General features: G+C 42.1%; 1 protein-coding gene and 1 long non-coding RNA gene across 5 annotated transcripts; one reads left to right on the forward strand and one right to left on the reverse strand.

Annotated features, from left to right (window-relative positions):
• Positions 1–487: 487 nt before the first annotated feature.
• LOC310690062 lies at positions 488–17,413 on the reverse strand. Its single transcript, XR_014517856.1, has 5 exons — positions 17,150–17,413; positions 14,817–14,925; positions 9,783–9,905; positions 1,565–1,679; positions 488–621 (listed from the first exon to the last, which is right to left on the reverse strand). It is a non-coding gene; the product is annotated as an uncharacterized lncRNA (long non-coding RNA).
• A 1,001-nt stretch (positions 17,414–18,414) lies between these two features.
• LOC310689979 (phospholipase A and acyltransferase 3-like) lies at positions 18,415–24,546 on the forward strand. Of its 4 annotated transcripts, XM_083468627.1 has the most exons (5): positions 18,415–18,429; positions 21,008–21,095; positions 22,607–22,706; positions 23,114–23,382; positions 23,997–24,546. In XM_083468627.1, the coding sequence occupies exons 2-5, from the start codon at positions 21,087–21,089 to the stop codon at positions 24,090–24,092; spliced, it is 474 nt and encodes a 157-aa protein (XP_083324753.1). In that variant the 5' UTR covers positions 18,415–18,429; positions 21,008–21,086; the 3' UTR covers positions 24,093–24,546. The 4 variants fall into 4 exon arrangements, with proteins under 4 accessions (XP_083324753.1, XP_083324752.1, XP_083324754.1 ...); XM_083468626.1 differs by lacking the exon at positions 18,415–18,429 and having other exon boundaries at positions 20,991–21,095; positions 22,565–22,706; XM_083468628.1 differs by lacking the exon at positions 18,415–18,429 and having other exon boundaries at positions 20,991–21,095; positions 22,565–22,706; positions 23,114–23,259.
• The last annotated feature ends 380 nt before the right edge of the window (positions 24,547–24,926 follow it).

Here is a 24,926-nt window from a genome sequence, read left to right on the forward strand (position 1 = left end):
AAACTAACACACTGGACTTGTGAACTCTTTGCTAGTGAATGGGACAACACTGCCTTTCACTGAGGGGGACCGTACAGGGAATGGCTCAATACTCAATACTATGCCAAAGGTCCTAGGTTCAGCTATAAACATCTCCAGGGAACATTCTGACAATGAGGAGAATGTATATGGAGGTACATTCTGACCCCTGTCAGAAGCCCCAGAGAGCCCCAGCCAATCAGTGTGGACATTACTGAGCCACATGGACCAATAGTTATGACTCAGTCTAAGACATGTACCTCCATATACATTCTCCTCATTGTCATGACTGGCATTATGCTAATCAGTTGTAAACAAACAAACAAACAAACAAACAAACAAACAAACAAACAGGTACTCGTCCACCCATATGCCTCCCAAATACTAGAAGCTTGACACATTTCAAAATTTAAAAATAACCCTTTCCCTCTTTTTAATCGCAGGAGCTGCTGTTTCCATCTCCACCGGTACTGTGTTTTATGGCCTTCTATTTGCAGTTATTGGCTATGCTTTCATTTTCATTGTCACTTGTCCACAATCGGTGTGCTTTCCTGGAAACCACCTGTTTCATTGAATTACAGGTGTGTCACTTTAGAATTGCTTCTGAAGGAGCAAAAAATAACCAGGATAATAAGGAAATAATCAGCAATAAGGAAGCAGTTCAATTAATACTGGAAATATAGAATTGTACTATTTGGCTATGGAAAACCTGGCAACCTAAGATTGCACCTATAACCTTTCCATTAATCCCAATATCACATCAGCCAGATTTTTCCCCCCAGCAAGGGAGAGATAAGCAATTTGAACCCTGGGGATCCAAAGGTTAATACACATTACGACATTTATATATCAACAATCAACCTGTATCTATTAGCCATATAAATTTAACTTTGTCAAATCTTAATACTAACTGGATTTATTTAAATCAAATGAAGCTCTGAGACCCTTAACACAATTTGAAAAGTTCTATAAGCACAATGAGTGGGGGAGGGGAGGATTAGTTTCTAAATCATACTCCGTGTTGCTTAATGTAACTTACAGATCTATGGAACCCCTAAAAAATATGGTAACTACATACTAGCAAACAAATTCTTCCCAAGGATTGGAATAAAATTTGGGGATTGTGACCCTTAAAATCTCTTTTCTGCTGGTTGTAATAACTGTAATGTGTGGTATTTAGATGCTATATGATTTTTAATTGTATTTTTACAAACACACCACAGACCACCTAAATGAAACTCAAGGACCACTAGGGGCACCATAAGAGTTACTGGTGGGTGTGCTGGTGCCCACGGGCACCAGGTTGACAATCCTTGCAAGGAAGACAGGGCTTGCTTTGCAGTATAAATACACCTGCTATTGTTTCTAAGTTGGTCTGAAATAAAATCAACAAATGGCTATCAAAAGTGCTAGGAACATGGAAAATGGATCTTGCAATGATTTCCCAAAGTTTTAGGTTTCTCACAACCAAAACATCAGTCAGGCACAAATAGCCATTCCATTTTTTTTCTAAAAGGCAGTTCAAAAGGGAAGGAGAAAGGATTACCAGCACGACCCGTTTTCTTAGCTTCAATACAGCAAAGTGGCAATTCCATCTTTCTTGAACAAGCCAAAGAAACCCATAAAGAAGCAGAGCTCAGAACCGTCAAAAGCTGCGCAACCTGTAAATCAGAAAGAAACATTTCCTCACACCTTCAGTTTTACAAGGACTCTTAAATCTTAAACGCAAAGAACCAGGATTTTGTTTGTAACCGAACAATTGATGAACATTAGCCCTTGAGTGGCCGTTATAGAGAAAACGTTTTCTTACCTGTCTGACAAAGCCGTTCAGTTAATGCAGTTTAGTAAAGGTAAAGGGACCCCTGACCATTAGGTCCAGTCATCATTGATAGGACATAAAAGGGCCTCTGCCAAGTCTAAGGGTGTGAGCAGGCTTTCATGGAAGGAGGCAATCTCTTACGATGATGAAGGGAAGATTCCTCTCCCTGTTCCCAACACGTGAGAATCATGCTATAAGCTGCCCAGAGTGGCTGGGGACACCCAGCCAGATGGGCAGGGTATATATCATCATCATCATCATCTGACTCTGCCATATCCCATCTCCTATATCCAAAATGCGAATTAAAGGAGAATTTGTGGGATGTGAAACTCCTTCTGGACCATCTTGAGGGGCTGGGAGCTGGGGGCACTGTCATACAGTGGTTCTGCTCCTTCCTCCTGGGCCGTGTTCAGAAAGTGGTGGGGGGGGATGAGTGTTCAGACCCCTGGGCTCTCACTTGTGGGGTGCCTCAGGGTTCTGTCCTCTCCCCCATGCTTTTCAACATCTACATGCAGCCGCTGGGAGAGATCATCAGGGGGTTTGGGCTGGGTGTTCATCAGTATGCGGATGATACCCAGCTCTACCTCTCTTTCAAATCAGAACCAGTGAAGGCGGTGACGGTCCTGTGTGAGTGTCTGGAGGCGGTTGGAGGATGGATGGCGGCTAACAGATTGAGATTGAATCCTGACAAGACAGAAGTACTGTTTCTGGGGGACAGGAGGCGGGCAGGTATGGAGGATTCCCTGGTCCTGAATGGGGTAACTGTGCCCCTGAAGGACCAGGTGCGCAGCCTGGGAGTCATTTTGGACTCACAGCTGTCCATGGAGGCACAGGTTAAATCCGTGTCCAGGGCAGCTGTGTACCAGCTCCATCTGGTACGCAGGCTGAGACCCTATCTGCCTGCGGACTGTCTCGCCAGAGTGGTGCATGCTCTGGTTATCTCCCGCTTGGACTACTGCAATGCGCTCTACGTGGGGCTACCTTTGAAGGTGACCCGGAAACTACAACTAATCCAGAATGCAGCACCCAGACTGGTGACTGGGAGCAGCCGCCAAGACCATATAACACTTTAAAGACCTACATTGGCTCCCAGTATGTTTCCGAGCACAATTCAAAGTGTTGGTGCTGACCTTTAAAGCCCTAAACGGCCTCAGTCCAGTATACCTGAAGGAGCGTCTCTACCCCCATCGTTCTACCCGGACACTGAGGTCCAGTGCCGAGGGCCCTCTGGCAGTTCCCTTGCTGCGAGAAGCCAAGTTACAGGGAACCAGGCAGAGGGCCTTCTCGGTAGTGGCGCCCTCCCTGTGGAACGCCCTCCCACCAGATGTCAAAGAGAACAACAACTACCAGACTTTTAGAAGACATCTGAAGGCAGGCCTGTTTAGGGAAGCTTTTAATGTTTGATGTATCACAGTATTTTAATATTCTTTTGGAAGCCGCCCAGAGTGGCTGGGGAAGCCCAGCCAGATGGGCGGGGTATAAATAATAAATTATTATTATTATTATTATTATTATTATTATTAGTAGTAGTAGTAGTAGTAGTACAGTCAAGTACAACATTCCTAGAGTGGATATGCTACGGAATGCTTTGTATCACCCAGGAGAAAACTTCCTGTTTCCTCCTGAGCCGGGACAAAACTTCCTCTGCATGTGACTAGAGTTTGTGAGGCCAAACCTGGGCAAGGGAGCACAGCTCCTTCGTTTGTCTGTTCACAGTCACTTAGGAACTATTCCCTTATGGGATAGTTCCAAATGTGTATATATTTTTGTAACCTAAGTCTGCCTTCAGGGATCTAACTGTGAACTGAATGATTGTGAGTAAACTGCTTTTATATTCACTTTAATAAGATTGTCATTTCTATTCTTTTTAAGAGGGGCAAGAAGGGATCTTACCAAGAATCTTATATAGAGAGGTTCAGACGAACTTGCAACAAGCAAACCGCTGTGCGTTTAAAGCAAGAGTAGGCAAACTAAAGCCCGGGGGCTGGATGCGGCCCAATCGCCTTCTAAATCTGCCCCACAGACAGTCCAGGAATCAGCGTGTTTTTACATTAGTAGAATGTGTCCTTTGATTTAAAATGCATCTCTGGGTTATTTGTGGGGCATAGGAATTTGTTCATCCTCCAAAAAAATTTGGTCCAGCCCCCCACAAGGTCTGAGGGACAGTGGACTGGCCCCCTGCTGAAAAAGTTTACTGACCCCTGGTTTAAAGGGGAATGTTTAAACTCTGCTAAGATATAGAACTTGCTAGCACAAGTTAGGAAGGATATCATTAAACAATATATCCTCTCCTGCCTCCCTCCCACAGAATTGTCATCAAATCAGCAAATTATATTTTAGAACTGGCTCCACTGCTGCTCTTCCATCGCTGTGAGGAAAAAATATGCTGAGAACATCTAAAGCAAGCAAACTGGTAATAAAGATGAACATAGCTCCAACAATGAATTCAAAGTCTGCTGAAATAACAAACCGAATGATTGCTCTGTTGCTAGGATGCTTCTTCAAGTACTCATTTTGGCACCAGCCTTATTCATGAAACCTGTGTCATATAAATCAATAGTTGAGGCAGTTCTTATCCACAAAAAACCTCAAAATTAAAATCGATGGCACTGCAACAATTGCATCTCTGGTAACAGTGGGTTTCCATTCTCCAATATATACTCTCCATTTCTTATGTCAGTGTATATCTTAGCATTTTCAGATAGCCGGTGTCTTTTTTCCATTTTCCATTCTGAGAGATCTGTTTGTCTCTCTTCCACCCCGCCTTTGGTCTTCCCCATGTTTTCATTCACTTAGCCATAATTCCAGGAAGCTTCAGAGGCATCCTAGACATATTACATCTGCATTGCCATTTAGTAATTTGTAGAGATAATTGCAGCCAAATGTGGAGATAATTACAGTCAAATGTGATGGATGCACATAACACTGATGCAAATGGTATTGGGAATGGGCCCATTCACCCATCTAGCTTTGATGGGTTTAATATCCTCATATTTCCTCCCTTGGTGCAAAACTTGTTCAGTTTCCTACTTCCTTCATTATAATAATATGTGTCCACAAACCATGCATATATATGTAACTTTCCACTCAGGATAATACTTTACGAATCCAACGGAGGGGATTGTAATCTGTGGAGCCTTATGCCACAACTCACTGTTTGTCACAGGACTCTTTGGTATCATAATATTAGCACACTTGTTACTAACCAAGTAACAAGTCAGAGTATAAGAATAGATGCAGCATCTTAAAACCCATCAGATGTTATACCTCCCACGCAACTAAGCTAAACTGTTATTTTCTAACTAAGAATTTCCGCTATTTCTTTGTACCACCGTTATTTCAAAAGTGTCAGCTACAACAACATATTGCTACCCAAGCAATTTGTATTTTGTGTTGTTGTTGTTTTGGGTGGTGGTGGGAACTCAATTTCCCCTTTTAAAACTCAAACTGAAGCAGGCTCTCGCTATTCACTGAATGACCACCTGACTGATCACTTGCACTTAATGAGCTCCTTGGACTTTCCCATTTCTATAAATTGTCCATATATCATCACTGGCACTGTACCAGCCCGTGTTTGTAAAGTTGCTCTTGAGATGCCCTTAAGGTATTTGCTCTGGCCAGAGATGATATCTGACACTCTACTAAAGCACAAGTCCTTCTGACACCTGGAAGCTTGTCAGAAGGGTGTGGAGAAAGAAATAAATGTCTGCCAGGGGAGTTATTAAGGGACGCAGGTGGCGCTGTGGGTTAAACCAGAGAGCCTAGGGCTTGCTGATCAGAAGGTCAGCGGTTCGAATCCCTGGACGGCGTGAGCTCCCGTTGTTCGGTCCCTGCTCCTGCCAATCTAGCAGTTCAAAAGCACGTCAAAGTGCAAGTAGATAAATAGGTATCGCTCCAGCGGGAAGGTAAACGGCGTTTCCGTGCGCTGCTCTGGTTCGCCAGAAGCGGCTTAGTCATGCTGGCCACATGACCCAGAAGCTGTACGCCGGCTCCCTCCGCCAATAAAGCGAGATGAGCGCCGCAACCCCAGAGTCAGCCACGACTGGACCTAATGGTCAGGAGTCCCTTGGGGAGTTATTGACACCCTTGCTTTGGCTATTCAGTTGCAGGCCCCAATAAACCTGCACCAGTCTTGTCTTCCCTCTTCTGCTTCCTTCGCCCCTTCTTCCACTTGCCACTGGCACTGGTCTAGGTTTGTGGTCATCTGGAACCAGTACTATTTTTAGAGAAAAAGAGGTGCCGGAACTCACCACGAACTCTTGTCCTCTTATTATGGCAATGGTGCCTACCTGAAAGGTGCCGGAACTAAGTTTCGGCAGGAGAAAATCCCTGTCTGGAACACACTGACCATTTCTGAAGCATCTCTAACCCTAAGGACCTTTTCTGGTTGGTACTCTTCTCGGTACTACAGCTAGCTAAACAGAGAGGCACTCTGAAGTCGAAGGAAAGCTATGATTTTTTTCCTAAAAGAACATTTAAGCCATGGCTAGGAAGAAGGTACTGTAGATCTATTGGTAGATCTCAGAGTGATTAGCAGTAGATCAGCAAGCATTTCTGATTCCTAGTTCTTTAACCACAGCAACTGCAAACCATCTTTCCCCACCTAAATTAGACAGCTGTAAGGAAATGAGGGGGCACAGGTGGCTCTGTGGGTTAAACCATAGAGCCTAGGATTTGCTGATCAGAAGGTCAGTGGTTCGAATCCCCGCAACGGGGTGAGCTCCCGTTGCTCGGTCCCTGCTCCTGACAACCTAGCAGTTCGAAAGCACGTCAAAGTGCAAGTAGATAAATAGGCACTGCTCCAGCGGGAAGGTAAACGGCGTTTCTGTGCGCTGCTCTGGTTCGCTAGAAGCGGCTTAATCATGCTGGCCACATGACCCGGAAGCTGTACGCTGGCTCCCTCAGCCAATAAAGCGAAATGAGCGCCGCACCCCCAGAGTCGGTCACAACTGGACCTAATGGTCAGGGTCCCTTTACGCTTTACCTTTAAGGAAAGGAGAGCTAACACCAGGAGTGGACCTTTGTGTGCAAGGATCATTAATTCGACTGAAAATAAACTCCTAGGCTCAGAATGTGCTCAGAGGCATCATATGCTTTCATTGAAAGGACATGTATTTTAGATCTGGCTCTGATGACCAGAACTTGGGGTTCTAGTAAAATACAAAGTAGACCCAACACAGCTATACTCTGCACCCCACTCTGCTTTAAGTTATGATGTCATTGTACTTTGCCAATGAATGGGCTTGTGACCCCAATTTCTCTCTGTTTCTACATGCTTCTTACTTTATGCTTTTTGCTTTTTATTGAAAATATAAGCCCTATGTTTCTTTCCTCATATAAGAAGCTTGCTTGCTTTGCAAAATGACTCTAATATTGCAAGACATTGAAAGAACAAGGTCAACTAGTCTGAAGCCCCGACAGCTTGCTAATTCTTCCTGCATCCCCAATTAGTGAATAGAAGATGCATTTCTGTCTTTCCGCTAGCATAATACCCATCACGAGCCTCTCGCTGGCCTTCAGCAGAAGACTGGGAGGGTGGCATTAAAGCCAGGAGAACAATAATTAAACTGGACTCAGACATTCTTCATGTAGCAAGATAACACTGACAGGGAAATGAAACATTCTGTATGGGACAAATTTATAACTTTGCTTAAATATATCAGTTGCTATGGCTTTGTTCAGTACACAGGAGCAATTCCGGGCCCAATTCAAAGTGCTGGTTTTGACCTATAAAGCCTTAACTGGCTCAGGACTGCAATACCTCAAGGACCGCCTTTTTCTGTATGAACCTACCCAGACCCTGAGATCATCTTCTGAGGCCTTTCTTTGTGTGCCTCCTCCTCATGAGGTCTGGAGGGGGGGGGGGCAACACGAGAACGGGCCTTCTCTGCAGTGGCTCCCCGTCTGTGGAATGCTCTCCCCAGGGATGTTCGCCTGGCACCTTCATTATAAACCTTTAGTCGCCGGTCAAAAACATTCCTTTTTAACCAGGCCTTTGGTTGACCTGATCAACATCCCATACCCTTTTAAAATGCGGCTCTTTTTTACAGGGGGTGTATTATTGGGTTATTGCTTATATTTTTATTTTAAATACTGTTATCTTTTTATATGAACCGCCGGGCAGTATATTAATAATAATAATAATAATAATAATAATAATAATAATAATAAGTGTAGAGATAGCCAATTAGGATGGCTTAAGCTTAAGATTGTGTGAGATCATGACGGTGGTGAGGACCACCATGCTCTCATGAGAAAAAACAGGAAGTCCTGGTTTTACTGGGATAGTTGAGGGGTATGTGATGGCCACATTATTTGTCTCCCTAAGTTTTATTCTGGTTAGTTGAAAAATACTATCAAGAGCAAGTGTCATACATCTCAACAGTATGTGCTTTCCCATGTACTTTGCCCTGAACGACAATGTCTTTTTCTTCGTTAATTACTTAGTGCCTTGGCACATTCTGAAAGCAAGTATTTTATCAACATGACAATCTGTGGGTGTCTTGCTGTCAGGTGCAAGTTTTGCTTTCCATCTTTAAATGGAAGGTTTCAATTTGTGCTAAAACCGAACGTCATCCTTCATGTGATCTCTTAGCTGCTTCGTGAAGCTTTCCCTATGAATGAATGTTTCATCTTGGTGAGATACATCAACATCAGTCCCTCTGTTCGCGAACTCCGGTAGTGAGTGCCAACAGATAGTAAAACATATGGCAAAATAGATCCTGAGGTTTACAACACAGTTTGGTGTATACAATTTTTGCTCTGTACTTTCTTTTCTGCCTTTCTTCTTTTTAGTTTAACTAGCTATGTTAGGTAATTTAAAAATGAAAACTACAATGAAAATCACTTTGTTTGTGTATACAGATGCACAAAAAAACAAATGTTTCAGGATCAACTATTGAGGATTTTTAGAGGGTTTTTTAACTCATGTTGTTTCATCAAGGCTTAATTTATTACAGCATTTGTATTCTTCATATATAAGCATATATATTTTTCAGTGTTGAGGGCTAAGGATTTGCATAAGCCTCAGATTTTCATCCTGTGTGAAACATGTGCTGCTCTTGGAAGAAAGATAATAAATATATTTGACATTAAAAAAAGAAAACTACAAATCACTGCAAACCCAAATCACTGCAATGCTTACAATATTATTTACCTGTGTTTGCTGGTCTAAACGCTACTTTCAACTGTAAAATAAACTGTAACCGCAACTGTCCCACCACTTTCTCATGATCTACTTTTTTATTTTTATTTTTTATTTTGCTTGCTTACTGGCAGGAACCCTGAGCCCTGCTACTAGGATAAAGGTTATATAGCACAACACTTGGTTGTAGGTTCCACACTTCTTAATGACAAATAGACCATCAAGGAACAAAACCCACCCATTCATATTTGGGCAAAGGGTAAACTCCAAGGTATAAGACAAGGAAACAAGATATTTAAGCACCATGTTTTGCAGGTTTTTATGAACTCGTCAAATTATTTTTTTAAAAAAGTCTTTCTAGCCAGCTTTTTCAATTTTTTTTAAGGCTCAAAGCTGCTTACAATCTAATAAGAATAAAACAATAAAAATTCAAAATAGGAAACAAGCAAGTAGATAAGAGGACACAGACAACACATATCAGAGTAGGGTTGCCATATTTCAAACAGTGAAAATCCAGATAGTTGTTGAGCTTTTTTGGGCAAAGTTGGTGAGCTATTTTTAGGTTGCCCTGCGTCCCTATATATACATGGGGGGGGGGAAGCATCTTTGCATAGTGTCGGAAAGTCATCAGACAGGGAACAAGAGTTGGTTAGGGATTCCATTTTGACTTGGTTCCTCCATTTCAATATAAATTCACTGGCTGATTTGGTTTCATAAATAAAAGAATGTGAAAACAGATAACAGATGGATGTGCTCTCTCCGCATCTACAAAATAGACTTTAAAAAGGTGAGGAGACTAACATTTTGTTCTTTTTCCATTTCAGTGGCATAGCACAGTTTCGTCACACAACAAAGCCTCCAATTTCTCAGTTGCCTTGTTCCCATCCCTCATATTGGTGTCTTCTCCTGACCAGGTGAAGCAATCTAGTAAGGGGCCACAATGTCACAGAACTGCATGCTTGCCTTCCTGCTTACTTCCAAGGGTATAAAATAGAAAAGCAGACTAGGAAACCACTATCTATGAAGTATCTGTAAATAGTGGTTAGTTCTTATCATTGCATAAAATAAAGTGAGGATACTCAAAATACTTATCTGCTTTATGTTTATAATTTCACACAGTGCTCCATTAGAGTACAAGATTAACCTATAATATAGAGCTTTGCCTAATGAGGCTATGGAAAGACGCAGTGGAGGGATCCCATCTGGCAAGAAACAGATTACCTTTTTTTGCATAGTTTTTCAAAGCAGCCATCTGATTTCTCAGGATATAGAGTAAAAAAAAAATATGTTGGTGTCAGATTTTTATTATTATTTTTGCTCCCGCTTAGGAAGTCTGGGTTACAAATGGAGGACTCAAGTTTAATCCTCATGTAAATTGAGGAGAATTCTGAGGTTAATAGCTGATTGCATTTCTTAATGACACAGACTGGGATCATTATTATTATTTTGTTCAGTTCTGTTTAACTGGAGATTAAGGGATGGAACTCTACTACAAAATTCAGTTGTCCAATCAGTGATACAAAAATTTGCTTGGGAGCCATACCTCTGAATGAGGAATGAATCAAAAAAATTAAAAAATGAAAATGGGTAAGGCCACTGTAGCAGTATGTGGAAGTCTTTCAAGTGACTGAAAAACTTCATATTAAAAAGGATAAATATCTTTACAGGTTACTGGGGTGGAGAGGAAAATAAGCTACTGCCAGACAGCTATTTCTTTTATAGACACATTCCAGTGGGATGAGGTTGGGAGGGGGGTATTAGTTTGTGGTTTTCTTTTTGGTTCTTGTTTTTATTATGTATTTTGTGTTTTTATCTTGTATTTTTATGTTATGTACTTGAGATCTACAGAGATGAAGGGTGGCATACAAATTTAATTTGTTGTTGTTGTAATTTCAGTATATGTTTCTCTTTTAAAAAAAAAACCATTTGAAAGGTCAATAATATTTTAAGTTTGGTAGCATCTGCTTTTTATGTCCTTTCAGAAAAAGAAATCGATTTTTCATTGTATTTTGGAGAATTTGCAACATGAACCTCCTGTTCTGCAACATTTGCATTTTAGGTCCTGTAAGAAGAGTATAGGGACGCGGGTGGCGCTGTGGGTAAAACCTCAGCGCCTAGGACTTGCCGATCACATGGTTGGCGGTTCAAATCCCGCAGCGGGGTGAGCTCCTGTCGTTCGGTCCCAGCTCCTGTCCACCTAGCAGTTCGAAAGCACCCTTAAGTGCAAGTAGATAAATAGGTACCGCTTTATAGCGGGAAGGTAAACGGCGTTTCCGTGTGCTGCGCTGGTGCAGGCTCGCCAGAGCAGCTGGTCACGTGACCCGGAAGTGTCTCCGGACAGCGCTGGCCCCCGGCCTCTTAAGCGAGATGGACGCGCAACCCCAGAGTCGGATACGACTGGCCCGTAGGGGCAGGGGTACCTTTACCTTTTAAGAAGAGGATAAGGGTTTTTAAATCTATTTTTATTGAATTTTATCCATCTAACCCAAAGGACAAAATAGAACCTCATGAGACAAACAAATAAAAACTAAACCCAACCAAGGCTGGCATGAGATGTTACATTCAGAAGAAAAAATAATAAAGCCGGATATTTATAATGAGATGCAGAAAGGTAAGTGGAAAGTACCATCATAAGGAATGAGGCCCATGGCTTGCAAGATACAGTGGTACCTCAGGTTACATATGCTTCAGGTTACATACACTTCAGGTTACAGACTTCGCTAACCCAGAAATATTACCTCGGGTTAAGAACTTTGCTTCAGGATGAGAACAGAAATTGTGCTCCGGCGGAGCAGCAGCATCAGGAGGCCCCATTAGCTAAAGTGGTGCTTTAGGTTAAGAACAGTTTCAGGTTAAGAACGGACCTCCGGAACAAATTAAGTATGTAACCAGAGGTACCACTGTATACAGAAACATAAGCCTGTGACCGAAACCATCAGAAGCACAAAGAGTACCAAGAACAGAAAGGCTTTATTTTACATCAAGTGAAATGTTGAACTGGTTAGATGTTTAAAAAGGTAAAGGGACCCCTGACCATTAGGTCCAGTCATGACCGACTCTGGGGTTGCGGCGCTCATCTCACTTTATTGGCCGAGGGAGCCGGCCTACAGCTTCCGGGTCAGCATGACTAAGCCGCTTCTGGCGAACCAGAGCAGCGCATGGAAATGCCGTTTACCTTTCCGCCGGAGAGGTACCTACTTATCTACTTGTACTTTGACATGCTTTCGAACTGCTAGGTTGGCAGGAGCAGGGACCGAGCAACGGGAGCTCACCCCGTCGCGGGGATTCGAACTGCCGACCTTCTGATCGGCAAGTCCTAGGCTCTGTGGTTTAACCCACAGTGCCATCCGCGTCCCTTGGTTAGATGTTACTTATCCCAAATTTGTTGAAGGACTTGCAGAAGAGACAAATTCCCTTTTTCTATAAGAAAAGCATATGAGATAAACTATATTCACCACTAAGAATTCAAAGCTGAGCTTGGAAATGTCAGACATCATCTTTGCTTGTGGAAATTATTTGGTTGGGTGGGTGATTAATTATTTAAGGTGGCAGCGGGAATTATTTCTGCAAAAGAGGGGGAGAGGACATCACCTTCTACTATTTGAAAAGGGTGGTGTTATTGATGATGTGGCAGAAAATAAGGGGCCCTCATCCGAATTCTGGATGGGTAGCAGCTGTGGCCGGATGCAGCTCCCCCTGGGCACAGAGAAAACAATTTTCTCTTGCAGCTGGCCACTGGAATCTACCTCAGCCAGCCTTGTGGCATTGCCCGTCAAAAATCCTTATCTGAACCAGCCAATCATGGCCTTTGTTTGGTGGGTGGGGCAAGCACAGCGGACCAAGGTGTTTCAAATGCTTGGAGTGAGAGCTTAAAAAAGGAGAATTTGATTCTTAAAGTGGCAGCGTTTAAATTCTTAATTACCAAGAAAAATAAACATTGTCTTCATTTACTCAAGCCCCTTTTCCATAATCAGGTTTGCCTTTGCATTAAGTCATTAATGCCTTAAGATAAAAAGCAATCCCTTTGGCATCCTGATATGTTTCCTCCGCAGAGCGATAAGCACCACTCCTTTTCCATTAAGCAATTTGTTTGTGTCATTCATTATCTGTCATCTGTACAGAGAATGTTTGAAGCACAATCCTAAGCAATGTTTACTCAGAAGCAAGTCCCATTGTATCTGACTGGGCTTCCTCCCAGGGATGTATGCAAAGGATTTCAGCCTAAGAAGGCGTAAAATGAAATCATTTATTTTTCTAGACTCCTGTGATTTCATCAGCATGAGAGTTATCAAAAGGGGCAGAGATAAGAAGCATTGTGTGTGTGTGTGTCTGTGTGTGTGTATAAATAAATATAGTCTATAAATATACACTATATATAAACACACATATACATATACATATATACATATATATATAAAAGAACTGGCATAACATAACAATCTTGTCTTGCAGCTAGAACAAGGTAGGCGTTTATATTTACAGGATTTATTCTGTGTGTAGAACTGGGCTTCCATGGTGACCGTTTTGGGCACAGTCCAGTCCTTTTGTTCTGGAGCTGCAAAGCCCAGGTGACATCTGCATGCAGACTCGGTGCTGCTGGCAGGTAGGGATGCTGGAGAGATTTGATTCTGTTGACATTTAGAGGCAAATCTAGTTCATTTGGCAGAACCGAAATGCAGCCATCTTTTGCACTTCTCTGAATATTGCAGGAGAGTTCCTGAGCCAAGTGGTGTTACTAGGGCTGTGCACCAGATTCATCCGAGTCCTGGGCCAGCTTGGGCTTATTTGGAGTAAATTGGGCATCAATCAAGGTGAGACAGCCACGGATCACTATGGTTCAGGTTTGATGGCTCAAAGCAATCTGTGGTGGTTGGGGCAAGGCCTCAAGCAGGAAGGGGAACAGGAGTCAGATGTGAAGCCTTGCACAAAGGCCAAGACCTACCAGATGAGCAGTTGCATCTTCCACCTGACCCCTCATCCTGCAGGATCAGAGAGTGGAGGGCATTGCTCCAGCAGGATGCAGGCACAGCTTTGAAAGTGGCTTTCCTGCAGAGAAGCCACTTGTGAAGAGCACCCTACAGAATTGAACTGCCCACTCCTGGTGAAGGAAGGAGAGGTTTTCCTCTCCCAAGTGCTCCCCTGTTATGTACTGAGCTGAATCCTAGAAAAATAGGATCCAGAATGCAGCAGTCTGATTGGTCTGCAGGAGCCACCCAATCCAGCTCCAGGTGGAAGTGAATCAGCGACTTGATTGGCCTGCAGGAGCAGCCAATCAGGCTCCTGGATGAAATGAATCAGCAACTTGATTGGCCTGCAGGAGCAGCCAATCAGGCTTCTGAAGGAGGTGAATGCACAACCTGACTGGCCTACAGAAGCAGCCCAGAATTAGCCAATCACGCGGGGGCCCAGTGTGTAAATAATGTATATATAGCTAGATGTTTTGGGGAAAGTTTTAATCATTGCTACTATGAACTGAATAAAGAGCATGAAATTCACACTCGACTCCGAGTATATTTCACCCCCCTTCCAACAGGAGCAGCTCACAGTGACAAATACAAATGCAGGAACAAAGCAAATAATGCCTTTTGACTTTGACAGCTGTGTGGCTGGCACAAATTAAGCAGGGTGTTTTCTAACACTGAAATGCAATTTGTGGGAGAGCATCATCTGTTGACTATCTGTCATCTGATTACTTGTGTGTGACACCTGATTTATTTTTGGACCCTATGCTTCAGCACAGCAGTTTATAGTATTCTGAACATTGAAATTCACCCACCTAAGGATGAACTTTTTATGAACTGAAAAGTTCATTTGTACGAACTGGAACTGAACTACCTTGTTTTGTAGAAGTACAACCTTCATCTGGAACTAGTTCCTTGATTTGAACAGAATAAACTTTTCAAGTACTGGCCACATGGGAGACCTCTCATATTACAAAAGATTCCTAGAGGGTTTTAAATATCACTTGGAGACAATATAAAGGAAACAGAAATTAACAGGACACCAAAATAACTACAGAAAGCGATCACTGACAAGCATTTGTTATGAAGTTTGTATCTACAGAGCTACCCATGAGTATGGATAATCTATGTCAGATGGATTTGTAAATGAAATATTTTTTTGCCAAACGAGGAAAAAAGCACCTGGTCTGCACATGCCCCTTATTAGTTTCAGGCTAGTCCTGGATTTCTGTCTCCAAAAGCATAAGAATTTCCATTTATCCCACCGATTCACAAAATAACCAGCCTCATACTGTAGCCTTTTTAATTCATGGGTAGGAAAATGTTGCACCCGAGCAGGGACGAAAAGGAGCCAAACGACACCAAGGGGTTAAAATCCAGAGAAAGAGTTTTTATTCTGCCAACCCGGGTGGGCAGAGGAGCAAGTGTGATAAGTCACAAAACAAGCACGAAGTTCACAGCCATTGCACATAGTTTATATCCCCTTCCAGTTCCCTCCCCTTTTCTCCTCCTTCTGTCCATGAGTTCCCCTGAGCATGAACAGAAAACTCCTGTCTTGGGACCATTTTTGGACTTTTCCCAGAAAGGGGGTGAGAGGGTTTCAGTGTGTTCCAGTTGTTTCATTCTTGTGCTTTGGCATGGTTCCCGGACAGAAAGCAAGTTGCAATGTGGTTCTTCAGCAAGGCCAGAAGGCATGAGAAAGGCCTGAGAAACAATGGACTGTTCTTTACCTTGTTGCAATCTTTTTTTAGTTACAGCAAGCGGAATGCTTAGCTAATGCTTTTTGTCTTAGAGGAAAATGCAGTTTTTAAAATGCTTGAAGCGGCCCGGCTGGGGGGGGGGATTCACAAACAGTTTTAGGGCTTTTTGGGGTAACCCTAACTGTTCCCCTTCAATACTACAGTAACGTTCAGCAGTAGCAGAAATACAAAGTGGGAAATTGAATAAGGGCTTGAGAGGATTACATACTAGGCTTGGTTGGTAGGTGAAGGAACCTTAAATACACAGGGGAAACATTAACCCTGTTAAATTGATTTGTTCATGGTGCTGCCTTTTATATTTGTTTGAGACTGCTTTCCCCACCTCTCATTAAATAGGCTGCCTCTTTCATTTTACATGTTCAATTTACAGTCTACATCATCCCACTTCCATGTCAACACGTCGGCCTCCTCATGAAGACTCAGGGCCTTAATGCTGATACCTCTGGAGTTTCTAACAACCCAAATAACTGGGAATTGTGAAACATCACTCTAATTCCCCCCTTCATTAAAAGGGAGGTATTACATTTGGAATCACGAGGACATTTGCCATATGCTCATTAAATACCGACTGTTAAAAGAGCTTTGAGATTTGAAAAGTGTGTGAGATAAATCCAGGCAGCAAGTAATTGCTTCCAAATTAAATGAGTAATAAAGGTTTGATTGCTCAGCGCGTAGCATTTGAAAAACGTACAATATTTGGGGGGGTGTTTAAAGCGGGGCTTGAAAAGGCGCAATCTGAAAACATTATAGGGAACAAAGGATGGCCGTCTTTTTAGCAGGACACACTCCAAGCATTTGGTCTAGCGCCAGACCCAAAAGCCAATTTGGTAGGATTTCCTAAACTGGTATACCAGACCTATTAGAGAGATTTAGTAACTGGAGGGAGGGAGGTGAGATAGGCATGAACCTGGAGTAAATGGCATCCATTTTGGCCTTTGTACAGAATGTGCTTGTAAGGTGGCAAACAGTTCCCCTACGCAAACAGTTCCCCTACGCCCCTACTAAGGCCCGGGACGCCAGATCCGGCCCAATTGCCATCTCAATCTGGCCCGCGGACGGTCTGGGAATCAGCATGTTTTTACATGAGTAGAATGTGTGCTTTTATTTAAAATGCATCTCTGGGTTATTTGTGGGGCATAGGAATTCGTTCATTATTATTTTTTTCAAAATATAGTCTGGCCCACCACAAGGTCTGAGGGACGGTGGCTTGGCCCACGGCGGAAAAACATTGCTGAACCCTGCCCTAAGCAGACTTTGCCTAAGTACCCATACTATACAGTACTGTAGTATTTGCTGTGGGCCTTGTCTCCCCTCAGTGGCAGATGGGTCATGGAGATCAACAGTGTTAAGTATAAAGGGTTTAATTGACACAGAAATGAAAAATGGCGAAAGGTATATTGCAGAAGGTTTAACATGCGGTTTTCCCATGAAGACAATACAGTCGTACCTTGGAAGTCAAACAGAATCCGTTCCGGAAGTCCGTTCCAAAAGAGATTTTAAATGTCATGATCCCCAAATTTTACTCCAATCCTGGGGAAGAATTTGTGTGTTAGTATCCAGTTACCATGTTTTTAAGAGGTTCCATAGATCTGTAAGTTACATTAAGCAACACAGAGTCTGTTTTAGAAACTATTCCTCCCATTCCCTACTCATTGTGCTTCTAGAACTTTTCAAATTGTGTTAAGGGTCTCAGAGCTTCATTTGATTAAAATAAATCCAGTTAGTATTAAGATTTGACAAAGTTAAATTTACCATACTTTTCTGTGTATTAGACAAGGTTTTTGTGCCAGAAAAGTAATTTTTAAAATGGGGGGGGGGGGATCTTATACATTGTCAGTGCATATTGGTGATGTGGGCTTGTTTGTTTCTCCTCCCCAGAGATTGTAAGTGGAAAAAAAGCTCAACAGCTCTGGGCAATTTCCCTCCATTTTCTTACGTTTGAATCCCCAAAAATAGAGGGCGTCTTATCCATGGGGGCGTGTTATATACGGAAAAATATGGTACACGGTTAATAGATACAGGTTTATTGTTGGTATAGAAATCTCGTAATGTGCATAAACCTTTGGATCCCCAGGGTTCAAATTGCTTATCCCTCCCTTGCTGGGGGAGGGGAGGAATCTGGGTGATGTGATATTGGGAATAATAGAAAAATAATAGGTGCAATCTTAGGTTGCCAGGTTTTCCATAGCCAAATACCTGTAGTACAATTCTATATTTCCAGTATTGATTGAATTGCTTCCTTATTCCTATGTCCTTAGTGTAAACTTAAACGTAGAAGTTCAACACTCTGATTCTTTTTTGCTCTTTTAGAAGCAATTCTAAAGCGACGTACCTGTAATTCAATGAAACAGGTGGTATCCAGGAAAGCACACTGATTGTGGACAAGTGACAATGAAAAGGAAAGCATAGCCAATACAGTGGTACCTCGGGTTACATACGCTTCAGGTTACAGACTCCGCTAACCAAGAAATAGTGCTTCAGGTTAAGAACTTTGCTTTAGCATGAGAACAGAAATCATGCTCCAGCGGCGCGGCAGCAGCAGGAGGCCCCATTAGCTAAAGTGGTGCTTCAGGTTAAGATCAGTTTCAGGTTAAGAACAGACCTCCAGAACGAATTAAGTACTTAACCCGATGTACCGCTGTACTGCAAATAGGTGTGGCATTGGGAAGCAAATAAAAATCTTCTGTTGGACGACTTCCAGCTCCTGCGACTAAAAAAGGGAAACAGGTTAGTTTTTAATTTTGAAATGTATCAAGCTTCTAATAGTTGGGCGGCATATAGGTGGACGTTTACCTGTTTGTTTTTTATGACTGATTAGCAAAATGCCTATCATGACAAGGAGGATAATGTATATGGAGGTATGTGGGAGCACAGGGTGGTATCTTAGACTGACTCACAACTATTGGTCCATGTGGCTCAGTAATGTCCACACTGATTGGCTGGGGCTCTCTGGGGCTTCTGACAGAGGTCAGAATTTCCCCTGGAGATGTTGGTAGCTGAACCTAGGACCTTTGGCATAGTATTGAGTAAGGCCATTCCCTGTACGGTCCCCCTCAGTGAAAGGAAGTGTTGTCCCATTCACTACCAAGTTCACAAGTCCAGTGTGTTAGTTTTTCCCATAGGAATGAATGGTAAAAGAAATGAAAATGGGAGAAAATAAAACCAAGTGGTACACTTTGGAATACCAGTGAGGTGAAGTGTCAGTCTCTTCAGTCCCTTGTGACCCCAGTCATTGGAATTCAAGCAAACTTTTATTTGTGTCACACTGCCCTGGGATAATGTGGTACATTATTTGAAATGTAAACGAATATTCCTGATCACATCTACTAAGAAGTTTCTATAAACACTAATCTCGGTATGATACTCCATAGGAAAATGCAAAAAAAAAAAATTACCGGTATACAGTATAAAAATATTTTATTGTAAATTATTCTTATTTATTACCCACCCTCAACTATCAAAAGTCAGGGTAAAGAGGTGCATTTGCCAGAAGCTATATAATGACGGTGACAGGCACACCTCTGTTACGTTGCTTAGGGCTGCCACAGAAAATGGCCGATTTATATAAGGGGGAAATAGGTCCCTCCTCTTACGAAACATTTTACCATTGAGTGCGCACACAAGTTTTGATGAATAATAATAGTCACTTATTATTTGATGGCCTGAGGTCATCAAAGTAAAGTGCAAGATTAAATTTTTTTAAAATACAAAAAATAAAGGTATTCTAAAAACGGTGAGACCATTCCTACACACTCAAAAGGCAATGAAACCATTCCTACCAAGGTACAAGTCATAAATGACTGGGTTGTGCCTTGGGGAAAGCCTTCTTAAACAAAACTGTCTTCAACGTTTTTGCTTCCTGGTTTTGGATCCCATCTGAGATCAAAAGTGACAGAAGCTCTGGCCAAACCCACAACCCATAGCTAGTGCGCTGCTTTTGACTTGATGGGTTACAGATTATTCACATCTGATTTACAAACCCCGTTTTTCATGGATGTCAGTGGGGCTTCTGCAAGCATTCCGGTTTTCGAAGTGAGTGTTCTGGTTTTCGAATGTTCTTTTGGAAGCTGAACGTCCAGCAGCCAATCAGAAGCCATGCTTCAGGAGTTGAATGTTTTGGAAGTCGAACAGACTTACGCAACAGATAAAGACATCCCATTAGCTAAAAACAGATGCATGTTGAATACTTAAAACACACACACACAAATGGGACTTCTAAAATTGAAGGAGCACAGGAGACACTGAAGAAAGAGTTTCACATACCGGTCCACCCATTTGCAGCTTCAGAAATATGGAAATGGTGTTAATACAACTGAGCTCAAATTAGTTACTTGGCTCCAGTGCTACATTTAAAAAGGTAGAGCAAAATGCTGGTAGCGAGCTATTAATTAGGCCTTATCTGGTTCAGTACTCTTAATTTTGAAATAAATTGGTGGTTGTTTAGCAGCTATTAATAAACCACTCTGAACAGCACATCGTCCTTAATAACCAATACACTTCTTTGAAAGTGGATCGCAGTGACCCGGAGGAAGCTTCTTTCCACATGGATTTGCTTAGCATTAGAGTGTAACGGAATTTCATGTGCAGTAGGTGGGCTGCTGTTTCGGAACAATTAGAGGGAGCCACAAACATCAGCCACATATCTGTTCTCCAAGACATGGCATTTCTTCATTTTGAAAATAACCTGACTGCCCCATTTGCGGGTGGGAAATGGGAAGGGCCATTTTTTCAGGTGGGGGTAAAGTCCTTCTCCATACTTCTTAAACTTCTGGAAACAAGATCAGGCTGAGGATCCAAGAGCTTCCTGGGAGCTCTTCAGAAGATTTCCAGGGTGTTTAATGCTGTGAATCTTTACCTACAGTCAATCCATGTGATTATGCAAGTCCTATATCACAAAATGCCAATAAGTCTCCAGTGACTTCATTGCAATGGAAGGAGAACCTGAGGGCATTCTGAGCCCCTGAACTCCTCAATGGTTGGAGAATTGGGGGACACACACACACACACAGAGAGAGAGAGAGAGAGAGAGAGAGAGACAGGCAGGCAGGCAGGCAGACAAACAAAGACACTCGTCGTCAAAGCAGGTACAAGGATCAGAAAGAAACTGTCTGGAATGACCTCTAAAATGTTGGAATATTGGTGAGTTGGGGTGGGGGCTCTAGGCCTCTTTGTGGAAAACTATCCTGGCAGGGAAAACGCGTTTCCTGCTGTTTTTCTACACTAAGGAAGTGTTGCCAGGAGATGTTACATTGACGTCAACTGTTGCCTTGCTGAGCACATGATTTTTTAAGTTTTTTTGTTAAAGGATATAAAGTGAAAATGAAACTGAAAAAGAACAAAAGTATCTGAGGATTGAAAGGAGAGGACGGTGAGAGCAAAACATAATGGCTCAGGTAAGAACCCCTTTGAATAGGGGACATTTTCTATCAATCCCCACCCTGTCCAAAATACCTTCCCTTTGATTGTTTCCCCTTTGACTGTTTTTTCAATGTAAGAATTGCCACTTGACTTGCTGTCTGCCATACACTGCTATCTCTGGCTGCAAGCCAACGTGCAGTTTAGGAGCAAAATGTCATTGAAAACAGTGAGACTTACTTCTGAGTAAGAATACTTAGGATAGTTTTGTCTCTAGATCAGAGCTTTCCAAACAGTGTGTTGTGACACATTCGTGCGTCGGCTGCAGTGTGTCGGTGTTTTCACGCGAATGCTGCCTGCGCTCCTCCTAGGCTGGAAAGGGGTTAGTTTAACCTCCGGTTTGCTAGTGAAACTGAATTACTGTGTCACAAAATGCTGCGTGTATAAAAAGTGTTTCACCAGCATGAAAAGTTTGGAAAGCTCTGCTTTAGCTCCTTCCCCCTGCCTTGCAAGTCTGACTTAGAAAAACCATGAATAATCACAGGGTCCAAAGGTTGAAAAATTCATCTACTTGTGGGGGAAGAGAAGGATACTCCTGCAAGCCATGGATACTAAGTTTCTTGCAAAAAGAGAGCTCTGTACTGCTTATATGCCTGTAATTTTATGTAAGTTTTCTTGACTTAAATATTTTTATTTAAGTTAGCTTGACTTTCATTTTTATACTTTACTTTATTATGCAATATTTAAACTGATTTTTGTTTCTGCCTTTGGCTCGTTATAAAATCAATAAGCATTTCGTCTACTTGCACTGGCTTGTTGATTGGAAGGACAGCAGTTCAAATCCCTGTGAGCTCCCATTGGTCTGTCCCAGTTTCTGCCAACCTAGCAGTTTGAAAGCACGCCAGTGCAAGTAGATAAATGGGCACTGCTGCAGCAGGAAAGTAAATGGCATTTCCATGTGCTCTGGTTGTGTCACGGTGTTCCATTGTGCCAGAAGTGGTTTAGTCATGCTGGCCACATGATCCGGAAAGCTATCTTGTGGACCTTCCCATTGCAGTGGTACTTATTTATCTGTTTGCACTGGCATGCTATCAAACAGGATACTGCTAGCAGCAGTAAAGGTTTGATAAAATGAACCATGGACGGGGGAGAAGGGAAGTCAATGGAAAATGTATGGTTTGTATTTTGGCTTAATATTATTGTGCAAATTTGTAAAATTGAAAATGATAAATACAATAAAAAATATAACGATGCCACAGAGTGAGGTCTGGGATAAATATTTGTCCTCTAGACATGGTTGGATTCCAACTCCCATCAACCCTAGCAACTATAGCTAATGTCCAGGGACTATGGGAGTTGTAGTCCAGCAACATCTGGAAGGCCACAAGTTCTCCATCCCTGAGCTACAGTATAAAAGAAAAGGCTGCCTCTGTGGCTGTGCTCCTATGTATTTGGGAGTGTGTTTCATTGAAGCTAGTGGGACTTACTTCTGAGTAAACTTGCACAGCTGTTTAGCCAAGGAAAACATGGGCTCACTTTCTTCTTGCAGAGCCCAAAGCCTGGAGACCAGATTGAGATTTATCGATTGGGTTACCAACACTGGGCTATCTACGTAGGCGATGGATATGTGGTCCACCTGACTCCTGCAGGTAAGAGCTTCTCATTAGAAAGGGTGGTTTTATGAGAGGGAAGAATATGACAGAGAACATTGGCAGATTACCCCTGAAGAAACGCAGCCCTTGGGGGTGGGGAAGGTTCCCCACCACTGGCTTAGGGACTAATTGTTGCTGGAAGTTCTATGTCCTGATACTTGCAATTGTTGTAAGCCAGTTACAGGACTGCTTTGTAGCCAAGAGATGGCATTCTGGTTGGGTGTAAGTTGTTTTGGGTTGCCTTGGGCAAGATAAGAGTGACTAACATTTTTAAAAAAAATAATAGTATTTGTCAAAACAACAACAACTGATGTCTTCTTGAAGACAATGTTGTTGATGAAATGTAGGGAATCAAGGCCTAATTGTCACTGCTTCTGAGTTTCTTTTCTCTCTGTGTTCTTGAGATGAGGGTGTGGAAAGTTTTCTCTATAGTTGCCCGACTCCCTACACAAAAATGGGAGTGGTGAAGAAAGAAAAGCTTTCAGAAGTGGCTGGGAAAAACAAGTGGAAGGTCAACAACAAGAAGGACAGAAAATATAAAGCCAGGCCTGTAAGTGAAATAATTAGCACTGCAAATGGACATGTTGGGAGAAAGATAGCGTACGATGTGGTCGTGCACAACTGTGAACATTTTGCTGCCATACTACGATATGACCAACGTGACAGTAGACAGGTGTGTAGAATTCATTCATGTTTTCGTAATGGCAATCTGTGCTGTGATATTGAAATTCATTCTTAATTCCTGATCCTGGAAAAATGAAGTGAGATTAAGAAGCAGGTAATTTAATTTATTTTTATGTGGATTTAATTTCTAACCCTCATTTACAAAGATGGGGAGCAGAACGGAACATTTACTTGGAGTATGTTGAAGTACTGCAAACCAGAACAACAAAAAAATAGATATCATAACATTTAAAAATAACTTCAGTTCATACATTCAAATTGTCTGAAGTGACAAATGAGAAGATTACAAACTCTGAACTCAGGTTTCCAAATTAATGACAGGCTTGTACCCTGATGAAAAATGTTGGGTCTCTATTCCCTTAATATTTTTCACCACAGAACTCAGATTTTTGCACCAAAGCATGTTCTGTTACTTGGAATTAATTTTTAAAGCATATTTTAAACCCAGAGTTAATTGTCTTGGAATCTGAGAGTTTCAAATCTGGCTATTTTCTGTTGCCAAAAGAAACATTTAAAGCAATGTTTCATATCAACTCTGTTGTGAGAAATGAAGGACCGTCGGTCACTGTTAATAAAAATGCTTAAACCTCTTATTTTTTGCAGGTGGAAGTCGGTTTCTGGGCGACATTCGCTGCTACTGTAGCTGTGGCCACGGGTGCAAGCTTGGTAGCAGCTGCAATCATTGGTAAACACCATTAGTCAGTGTTCAATATATGAAGAGACGTGTGAACAATCTAAAAGACTGTTGGAGGAGAATCCTAGGCTGGCTTCTAAGAAGATCCCATTTTAAAAGAACAACAGTTATTGAATAAAAATAAAAACATCAAGTCAATCAAGAGTTAGGTTTTCTGTCTTTATCCATTGCTCTGAATTTTGGAGGATGGCTCTGTTTCAGTTTGTGCATTGTTTTGTAAAGTGCAGATTAGTTAAGAATTTGAATGTGAATTGAATCAAATTTCTCCCTGCTGCCTCTGGATGTGGTAGAGGACACTGATCAACGTTGAAGTAAGGTTCAGTTGCCAGTCTGGTCAACTTCTGTACTTGGAATGGATGCCGCCATCTTGTTTCAGGCCACCCTTGACACATACAACATTTTGCTGCAGGCCTCGGTTGCTAAAAATCAATACGTGCCTGTATAAAGAATTCCACAACAGTGTAGCTTGTAAATTCATTGGTACAGTCATACTGAGTTGCAGATCTCCATTTTGAAGGGAGTTGACTTCTTCTTCTTCTTCTTCTTCTTCTTCTTCTTCTTCTTCTTCTTCTTCTTCTTCTTCGAGTTCTGCCAGTAAAAGTTTGAATAATATTTTAATGGGTCTGGACAATGATCTATTCCAAAAGGAGTCAGTTCTTATGCTTCCAGTCGCTTCAAATTGCACAATATTAATATCACAGACAAACAACTCTGTGATTGTCCAATTCTTCAGTGTGAACATAACCCAGAAGGCCGCCATATATTGTGTCAGACCATTGGTCCATCTAGCCTGAGGTAATCTGAGGTAGCCAAAACGACTCATCTCCTGACACATCATT

This window comes from Podarcis liolepis (genome assembly GCF_965112155.1).
Source record: "Podarcis liolepis genome assembly, chromosome: 12".
NCBI classification, from domain to species: domain Eukaryota; kingdom Metazoa; phylum Chordata; class Lepidosauria; order Squamata; family Lacertidae; genus Podarcis; species Podarcis liolepis.

Coding starts and splice junctions, on each gene's coding strand:
- LOC310689979 (XM_083468626.1), top strand. Junction 22,707..23,113: donor GGTCCACCTGACTCCTGCAG/GTAAGAGCTTCT, acceptor TGTGTTCTTGAG/ATGAGGGTGTGGAAAGTTTT. Junction 23,383..23,996: donor ACCAACGTGACAGTAGACAG/GTGTGTAGAATT, acceptor TATTTTTTGCAG/GTGGAAGTCGGTTTCTGGGC.